The sequence below is a fragment of the Protobothrops mucrosquamatus genome, unplaced genomic scaffold, assembly GCF_001527695.2.
Source record: "Protobothrops mucrosquamatus isolate PMUCROS unplaced genomic scaffold, P.Mucros_1.0 scaffold230, whole genome shotgun sequence".
In the NCBI taxonomy this organism is placed as follows: domain Eukaryota; kingdom Metazoa; phylum Chordata; class Lepidosauria; order Squamata; family Viperidae; genus Protobothrops; species Protobothrops mucrosquamatus.
The window spans coordinates 436,549-446,787 of record NW_015386581.1 but is presented as its reverse complement, the minus strand read 5'-3'; the positions used below and the strand labels follow the sequence as shown (position 1 = coordinate 446,787).

Here is a 10,239-nt window from a genome sequence, read left to right as displayed (position 1 = left end):
TATATAACCTGAAAGCACAGGTGGTTCCAGGCTGGTCGCTTTATTATTCTCAGCCTAGAAGTTAACTTGGTCTCCGGGTGCCCTGCAGGGAGCTGATGGACTACAACTCCCAGAATTGCTGGTTAGTGCGTTGAACACGGTAACCTCATGAAGGAAGGGCTCTCCTGGTTGAAGGACGGTGGCGTGTATCTTTCCTATTTCCTTTGAAGGGAATGGTAAATTAGTGCCATTCAAACCCCTGCCAGTTTTGCCGCTGACTCCTGGCAAGAAGAGTTGCAGTCCCTTTGCTTTTTGAGATGTTGAGAGTGGTTTCTTGAACTTGTGGCTCAGTCCTCCCATGTTTTAGGCTTGTTATGCCATTCCCCACCCCTGGGGAATCAAGAGTTAGATGCAGTTGAAAAACTTGGCTTGAAATAAAATAAAAACCCTCCTTCCGCCCTACCAATAAAGGTTTAGCCTCAGCCCAGGTTCAATTTCTGAAGACTCCAGGCCTGAGTGGTTTTCAATGCAATGTTTCCTCAAGCAACAGATAAAAGATTTGCCTTTGTTGTCTTCCAGATTTTTTTTTTCCCAATCAAAGTTATATCTTTGGGATTTCCTAGTGGTGTCTTATCCACATGTTAACCAGATCTTTTTCTTTCATAACTGACTGGAAGAAGAAAGAGGACACTGAGTCTTTCCATATACAGTGGACAGCAAGAAGGAAAAATAGGCTGTAGAGAGAGAGGCTGTGTCTTATTTTCTACCGCTATTTGTTGTTCCCTATGGATTAAATTTGTGGCTCGTGGCAGAAATAGCTGGCAGCAGATCTCTTTAAATTCCAAGGCCTTGTTTCATTTTGGAGTAGGTCAGTAAGGAATATCACTGATTTGGTTAGTGCCGCATAGAGGAGGAAAGCCTATGGGAAATGACAGTGTGGCAGATGAAGCAGTGCTTTGAAAACTCTTTCTGAAGGAAATTGGAGGTCAACGTTGAAGCATGGTGACGAGAGGGGGAGAAAAGACACAAGGAAGCTACTTAAAATGAAGGACTAGCCAGGCGTTTGGGGAGCACGAGTCTTGATTCCCACAGCCTGCCTTCATTGATCTCCAGAAAAACTGAAAGGTGCTTTTTCTAAAAGACAACTAGACTTTCTCGGGGGTTTTTTTCCCCCTTTTGAAAACATTTCGCTTCTCATCTAGGAAACTTCGTCAGTTCAGTTCAAAGTGAAATATTTTCAAAGGAAAAAAAATGAGAAAGTCTAGTTGCCTTTTTGGAAAAAGCACCTTTGGGACAACCATGAGTTGGGTGATTGAGGAGCTCCATAGGCATCTCCTGGTGGGGGGGGAAAGAAACACCCAGGAATTCTGCCACATTGCTTAAGGTTGAGGTTTGCTTACCAGTTTGAAGTGCGAGATTATTCCCATTGGCTGCTTCTGAGGGCCTGAGAGCAGATGCCCTGCATTGTCTTAGGTGGGGCAAAAAATAAAATATTTTTAAAGTGGCTTCATTTTTACTCTCTGTTCTGGTACTGTTGGGTAAAGAAGCAGCCTTGGCTCTGCTATGCTCCTAGGCTCCTGTTATGCGCCTTAGGGGAAATAAATCTGGGGTGTGGGTGAACATTACCAAGCCCCCTTTTCTAAAAAAAATGAATGGCAAGGGATGTACCTAAACCTGGGCCGACATAACAGGGGTGTGCCAGTCTACATTTGCCAAAGATAAGCCTTTTATTAAATATCCCAAAGACACACTGAACATGTTTTGCTTTCTCCATAAAACTCAATGTCTGTCCATTGTTGTGGCAAAGGCAGTAAAGGAAACTTTGAGCTGGAAGTTGACTCTCTGTAGTACAGGCAGAACATGTTCTCCTCCTTCTCTCAAAGAAGTTTATAAAAGTCAGTGGTACAACAGTCCTAGCCTCCAGCTTTCACACATTGTGCTGTGCATATGTGTGTGTGTGTGTGTGTGTGTGTGTGTGTGTGTGTGTGTGCATGCACATCCTCAAATCAGTGTTGACTCCTGGCGGCTATCTAAATTAATCCCTGCAGTATTCCGAGCAAGTTTTCAGAAGTGGTTTGCCATTGCCTGCTTCCTAGGGGTGAGGGAGGATGACTGGACTCAGGGTCACCTAGCTGGCTTTGTGCTTCAGGCAGAACTAGAACTCACAATCTCCCAGTTTCTAACCTGGTGCCTTCACCCCTACATCAAATGGACTCTCACATTTTGGGATAGGAGTCAACTATGGTAATAGCAAGGGTCCTGATATAACTTTCCCTCTCTTCACTAGTTGACAACTTTGCCGTTCCAGTTCTGCCCTGGAATCCTTATCCTCTGTCTGGGAACATATAATTTACGTTATTTTTCTATTCAACCCAGCAGTCTCCGGGTTAAGAATGAGTTCTGATCCTAAGTCCGTCTTTAACTCAAATCTGTATGCAAGTTGGAACTCATGCTTACAAATGAGCTGCCTCGTGGATGACGTTCTCCTTCCTCATGTCAATGAACCACTGAAAACATATAAAACATATGCAGCTTCAGCAGTTCCTGAAAAACTGTGCGAGGCTTCAGTAGTTTGTCAGCTTGAGGAAGGAGAAAGCTTTGCACCATTTTTAGCAATAAGCAGCCTGTTTGTAAGTATGAATTGTCTGTCAGTCGGACCTTCTTAATCTGGGAACTGCCTGTATTGCATGCTATTTCTTGTCCTTTTATATCATAGTGGTATAGTGCAGTTTTCCCTCACTTGATGGATGGAAACTAATCAAGGAGAGAAGCAGTCTGGAATTAAGGAGAAACTTCCTAACAGTGAGGGCAATTAACCAGTGGAACAGCTTGCCTTCAGAAATTGTGGGTGCTCCATCATTGGGTTTTTTTTAAAAAAAGACTGGACAGCCACCTGTCTGAAATGGTATAGGGTCTCCTGCTTGAGCAAGGGGCTGGACTAGAAGACCTCCAAGGTCCCTTCCAACTCTATTCTGATTGATTGATATCCCCAGGATACCAAGGTCTGTTATACTGGGCAAAGTTCAAAAAGTTTCACACAGAATTGTACAGAGATGTTTTGTCATACGAAGCAAAGAATATGATGTGGAGAGAAGCTCTCAGAAGTGGTAGCTCAATCTTATTCCACACTGCCATCAGGAAGATTAGTTCTGGGATAATGGCCAGGCCTCAGAAGGAAAAGTTAGAGGGGCTTTTCTAATAGCTTGCTTAAGCTTTCCTAGTGATTAGCCTACCCAGTTTCATAGTTATTGTGAAGGTACAGCTGTTAAAATAATCTGTCAGGGAAGTCGTATTATGAAATGAGACTGATGTTGCAGCAGAGGAAGAATCTTTTATTTAGGATTTCATCATTCAGTATCTTAACCTTCTCTGAACATTATGCTATACCTGCTCTTCTTGGTTCAGTGTCTTTGTGTCATCTTATTCCTATTTAGGATAATTATGTTAAATGGCTGCCTTGTTCCACACTTCATTTATTGAGCCCGTTTTATGTTTCTCCCCTCTCTTTCTTGCAGGCACTTGCCTTCTCTTTCAGACTTCTCCGCCAGTATGGGGAGCAAGACTTTGCCTGCCCCAGTACCCATCCATCCTTCCCTGCAGCTGACCAATTACTCCTTTCTGCAAGCCTTCAATGGCCTGCCTGCAGTCCCTTCGGACCACCTGCCCAACCTCTACGGTTTCAGTGCCCTCCATGCTGTTCACCTTCATCAATGGACTTTGGGCTATCCCGCCATGCACCTGCCCCGCTCATCTTTCTCCAAAGTGCCTGGCGTGGCCAGCCTAGTGGATGCCAGATTCCAGTTGCCCGCCTTCCCGTTGTTCCCGCACGTCATCCATCCCAAGCACGAAGCGACAAATGTGCCCCTCAAAGCCAAGCCGAGATTTGATTTTGCAAACCTCGCCGTGGCTGCCACCCAAGAAGATCATTCGAAACTGGGACATGTAGACAACCAGGGTTCTTCTACAGGCCTGGGCTCGTTGCTTGAAGTGACCAAACTTTCCCCCGAGAAGAAACCCACCCGTGGGAGGCTACCCTCCAAAACCAAGAAGGAGTTTGTGTGCAAATTCTGTGGCAGACACTTCACCAAGTCCTACAACCTTTTGATTCACGAAAGAACCCATACAGATGAGCGGCCGTACACGTGTGACATTTGTCACAAGGCCTTCAGAAGGCAAGATCATCTGAGAGATCACAGGTATGCCCATTCATTGAGTAGGCTTATTTAACAAAACTCAGGTTTATTATAAAGGATTTTAGGGTGTATTGTTTAGAAAATCTACCATCCTATGGCTTGTCTGGGTTGCATCGTAAATATAAATCACACTGCTCTGATTTAAATATGATACATCCATTGAAGTGATGGATGTACCTTTTTTTTTTGCAGAGAATGTTATGTTGACAATGTAGGGCTTGAACATTTGCAAACAATTTTTAACTGAAAGCTAAGAAAAATGAAGATCTCTTATAGGCACTGATGCAGTCACACCATTCTAGAAACTGCTTTTCTTATGTTTCCATTCACATGAAGGAAGTATCACTTCACTTAATTCAAAATGGGGTCAGTTAGATTGGTACTTCAGGATGCTCCTCATTTTCCTGAGTGGAAGGTCTGGACATTCATATTCTTCTCCGGTGGCATCACTGAGAAAACTTGATATATGTCCCAATCTCTCCTGTTCCATCCACCTTGCTATCATCATGCAGAAAATGGTAACGATCTTTGTTAAAGATCTCTCACATTAATGGTGTGTAACCTCATGGGCCCAAAGTCCAGATTTTCCTTTGAGAAGGAGCCCAGGGATTGAATCTGCATGCTTCCCCTCACTCCCCAAATTCATTGCTGATTGCCCATGCTTCTTAATTTGAGCAGTGCTGATGACCATTTCAGTCTTGTATGTCAGCTTTCTCCATACTCCATGCTCACTAGCTATCTCTCTCTGCTTGCTTCAAAATGTTAGGCTCTTTGAGGATTTTAAGGATTGTAGTTGAACACATCTGGAGGATACCATTTCAGAGTAAACCCAATTAAATTTTCAGCTACTTAAGCTTATATGTAGATGATCTTGGTTTTTAACAGCAAATTGGAATCACAGCCAAGAAACTATTGTATTGGTAAAAATCCTATTCTACTTCATTTGGCATGTATTTCCATATTTTTACTGATATGATAATTACATGCCTACTCAACACACTTAAATCAGTTTCAAAGTGTAGCATTGGATTATAAAAACTACACTAAAAACTAATAGAGAATTCTCAGCACGCTAATAAAATAAATAAACCATTATAGTTAAGCTAATTGCAACCAGTTTAAAGTTATGGATATATGCTTGTTAATATTGTGTGAAGCTCCTTTGTGAATTATCTTTTCATTGTTCATTCTACTTTTATGATTTCTGGGCTTTTTCTGTCTATCTTATATTTGAATAGGGGAGGGCAAGTGAATGTTAAAGGATTCAGAAAAATAATTAGGAACCTATGAATAATTAGGATCCTTTGGTTATTTAATTTATAGATTGTCATATTACCATGACAATGTAACTTTAGAATTATTTCCAATTTTAGAGATGGGAAATAAGAAAAGCTTCTATGTTGTCTACTGCACGGCAATAGCAATTCTGGGAGAGAGATTTAAAGATAGGAGAAGTGTTAAAAATTCTTTCTCCAGGATTCTTCTAATTAAAGTTGGAGACCTTCCTTGGTCACTTATTTTAAACAACTAAAAAAAAGTTTGAGGTTTTGGATCATTTTGTATTCAAAAGTCTGGTTATAAATTAAAGCTACTCTGTGTAATCTGCTAAAGTCCAGGTGACTATCAAGATATTCTTAACTCTTAGCTGCTATCTGAGTTTTTTTCAGCCTAGATATGGTAATACTAATAGAAAGAGGACAGCACTATGTTTTTAAAATCTAATCCTTTCTACTTTTCACTAAGAGTAAGCATTACTAAACATAATGGGAGTTGAAAACATGATTTCAGAATTGTCTGAAAACAGTGGGAATTACTGATACACAACTGCTATATATAAATTCTACTGATGTTGTTAACATAGAACTGGATATTAAACTTTCCAATTCAATTATTTTTGGGGATTGTTTTTTTGCATTTTTCTATCCAATTCAGAGAGATGCTCTGAATATATCTTTTTGTGTTCATTTTTGGCTGGAACTTCATTCTGATATTAACAAAAATATTGCATGACAATACTAGTTTGAGTTCTTGCAGAGTGGGCAAAGGAGGAGAACCAATGGTGATGCGTGTGATGACATAATCACAAAAATGCTGCAACTTATGCCCTTGAATTAGGTATCCTGATACAAGCTCTTAATCGTGGCAATTGCATCATGACATAATCATGTATGCATTGTATGTAGGTATAAAGCTAAGTAAAAGTGTTTAAATTCTGAGGAATTCTGAGAGTTGAAGTCCCCACATCTTAAATGTTGCTGAGATTGAGAAACATTGGTCTAAACCAGGGGTGTCAAACTGCCAGCCCACGGGCCGGATGCGTCATACCAAAACCGCACCCACTCCATTGCCGGCAATGGAAAAAAAGTCATGATATGTAGCGACACGTCACGTGACATTGCGAGTTTGACACTTCTGGTCTAAACAGTAAATTGCAGCAGAATCAAAATTAATTTTGCATCCAAATCCAGAGTGATTACACTTTTTTTTCTGTAGAACAAAGCTCCCTTTAATTTTTTCTTTCCATCAAATGTTTGTATTCCAGCAAGTTGAAACAGAACTGTATTTCCCTAGAGAGGTTAAACATCCATTAAAAATCTTCTTCTCTCTTTCTCTTATTTTCTCTTCCCAGATATATCCACTCAAAAGAAAAACCTTTTAAGTGTCAAGAATGTGGAAAGGGATTTTGCCAATCCAGGACTCTAGCTGTTCACAAGACACTGCACACACAAGTAAAGGAACTCAAACCTTCCAAAATGAAATGCTAAAGATTCTAACCCCAATGAACTTCATCTCTCCGCTCCACTCTACATTTTAGATCAAATTCTTCACAGAGACAATGGGGAACACTCAACATAATTAATTTAATACTTAAAAAAATATATCAAGTAAACCACAACCCAATAGGCACAAAAATGCAGTCAGTCTTTCCAAAACCTGGGTACTTCCAAGTGTAAATCCTGCGTGACTTCACTAAACTTTACGTCAAAAGGGGGTGCTCAAGTATTGGAGAGGAATCTTTGTCCTCCGTTTAAACACAAACAACAAATAGCTTTCTACCTCCCCAATTAAGTTTATTCTTTTGTGAGTGACTTGTTTAAAACGTGTCTCCTTTATAACCTTTGGAAAAGAAAATCTAGAAGAGTATTATCCTAACTAATTCCACATTTGGGGAATAACTGAGATGGCAGAGAAGATCACTAATAAAACTGTTGGAAACAGGCAACATTCTGAAGAAGAATCGTGCTATAAAGGGGTCCTGCCATCCTCCAGAAATTAACACTTCTGTCTTTTTGTTGTTGTTGGGGATCTCTTCTGCATGCTCTAGTGAGCTTCCTGTCATTTCTGTTTATACGTGGTCTGGTGCCTTAGGAGGCAGTTTGTAATTTGAAAGAAAAATTGAAAGAAAAACCAAGCAAACCAAATCCAGCAATCAACAAACAAACAACCCCACGTGACAAAAGGGAAACTTGATAATAACAAATCAAAGTGACTGCTGTGCACAGTGTAGCCTTGGTGGTACTTTCAAGTTAGCATGTGTCCAGATGATGGTGAACTGAGTTTTGTAAAAGGGCAGGTGGGAGAGTTTGCTGACAAATCTCAACATGAGCATTTTATCCAGAATCATCTTTATTTTATTTTTTCCTAAGCAGTGTAAAAAGAAAAAAAAAGACAAGACATTCCAATATGTTTTTGGTTTAAAGTTATTGCTATTTGGCACTTTATGCTGATTCTTGATAATGAACATTTATCACTGGATTTATTATTATTTTTTAAGTATTAAAATAAATTGGTATTTTACAGGCAAATATTCCCGAGTGACATTTAAATCTCTTGGTTAAAGGTGTTTTTGCAAAACTCTATGCTATCTGTCATGTTCTTATATCATTACTCAAAGGTTTTATTTTCCAGAAATGAAATTAATTAATAATCAATAATGAGTTATAAAATATAATATTTTAAGTAATGTTGTTTAACAATTAACTGATTTATTAACTATCACTGCTATCCTATGTATTTACTGAGAAGTATAAATTTCACTGACTTCAGCAAGGCTGGAACTGATATTTAGAGCCTGACTCCATAATTCTAGATAAGACTGGAATTTTTAAACTGGGTGCAAGAAATTGACATTCATAGGATAGTGCTGAAAGGAACACAATGGGATTTACTAAAACACTCAGTGAGGTTTTCCTGAAATTTTTTCTAGGAAAAGATAGAGGAAAAAAAAATACTTCCAGTGTTAAATAAAGTAGGAATAAGGACCAGTCTCATAAAAAATAGGGTGGATTAAGTGAGTTTGTTTTAGTATAAGAAGTGATTAAAATTCTACAATATCTGTATAGAGGGAGTCCTCAACTTCTGACCACAATTAAGCAGAAAATATTTGTTGTTAAGTGAGACATTTATTAAGTGATTTTTATGACCTTTTTGTCACTGTTAAATGAATTGCTGCAGTTGTTAAGTTAATAACACAGTTGTTATGTGAATCTGGCTTCCCCATTGGCTTTGCTTGTCAGAAAGTCACAAAAGGTGATCACGTGACCCTGGGACACTGCGACCGTCATAAATATGAACCAGTTGCCAAGCATATGAATTTTGATCATGTGGCCATGGGGATGCTGCAACGGTCATAAATGTGAAAAATGGTCATAAGTCACTATTTTAAGTGCCGTTGTAACATCGAATGGTCACTAAACAAAACTTAAGAGTTATTATCTGTCTGTCTGTCTATCATCATCATCTATCTGTCACCTATCTATCATCTATGGCTCAGTTAGAAAATGGTGGTCTGAGGTGTTCAAGCCAATTCTTCTATTTTATATCTAAGGAGTCTTCTTTTGATGTTATTTCTTGGGGAAAACTATCTTTTAATGCTTCATGTAATTACACATCTACATGTGAAATTACAGACACAGGCTCAACAAATATGACACAAAAATAAATAAAGTTGCTTTCTTCAGTCTGGATGTGAAATCAAATAGGAAACGTGAAAAAAATGGGCCAGATGTTGAAATGCAAACATCTGCACTTTGGAAGAAGAAGAGATATCAAACAGAATGAATAGCACTCAGATTTATATACCGCTTCATAGTCCTTTACAGCCTTCTCTAAGCGGTTTACAGAGTCAACATGTTGCCCCCAACAATATGGGGGTCCTTATTTTATTGATCTCGGAAGGATGGAAAGTTGAGTCAACCTCGAGCCAGTCAGAACTGAACTCCAGGCTGTGGGCAGAGTTTGCATGCAGTATTGCATTCTAACCACTGCACCATCATGGCTCCTAGTGAGATAGATCTCATTCAATACTGTATAAACAGCTTTCATCCAGTAGGTGAATGACTAAACAGTAACAGTGCTACTCCTTTAAAAAATTAAAAATATATGTTGCAGTTACATGAAAGGAGGTAAATCTCTCCATAAGAGTAGACAGAAAGCCTTATATATTTTCTTTTATTATTATATTCTCATCAGAGCATATCATATAGTAGATACTACCAGATTCTTTTTATCATATTCTCTGTGAATCTTAAGGCATTTTTCCAATCTTAAAAGTACATTATTTGGAAATATAATTGACTTTTACTTTTAGGGCATTCAATTAAAAAGTATATTTCTTTACATGTTTGGAGAAAAAAATTAAATGAGCTAATTGGTTAAAAAAATGTCAATTGGAACCAAACTGGACATCGTTAGCTAATAGTTGGAGGATACGTAATATTCCCATCTCCCCAAATTAAGCATTCTAGCTGCAATAGATACCCTGTATACAACACTGATCTATGAAAAAAGTATTTCCAGATAAGGTATTTGTCGTGCCATCACTCTGACTCCTTAACAGAATTGCACAAGATGACCAGTTATTTTATTCTACATCTAATTATTCTCCCAGGGGGCCTTCCATCTCTTTTCACCCAAAACAGTGAAGAAGGAAGAGAGGAAAACTGCATATTGTCTTTTGAATAGCAACATCATGTGCCTTGTCTCGAAAAGCACCAGTGAACTTAGTAGGTCCACAAGCAGGAATTGCAGGACTTATCCATTCAAAACCACAATTTTCAGGTTATTT

At 39.0% G+C, this 10,239-nt stretch overlaps 1 protein-coding gene across 1 annotated transcript in view; it reads left to right on the top strand.

Moving 5' to 3' along the window:
• OSR1 (odd-skipped related transcription factor 1) overlaps window positions 1–8,567 on the top strand; it is a 19,942-nt gene extending 11,375 nt beyond the window's left edge. The window contains exons 2-3 of the mRNA XM_015814230.1: window positions 3,495–4,175; window positions 6,802–8,567. Coding sequence (XP_015669716.1) covers window positions 3,529–4,175; window positions 6,802–6,937 — 783 coding nt within the window. The 5' untranslated portion in view covers window positions 3,495–3,528 and the 3' untranslated portion in view covers window positions 6,938–8,567. The remainder of the gene's footprint in view (window positions 1–3,494; window positions 4,176–6,801) is intronic.
• The last annotated feature ends 1,672 nt before the right edge of the window (window positions 8,568–10,239 follow it).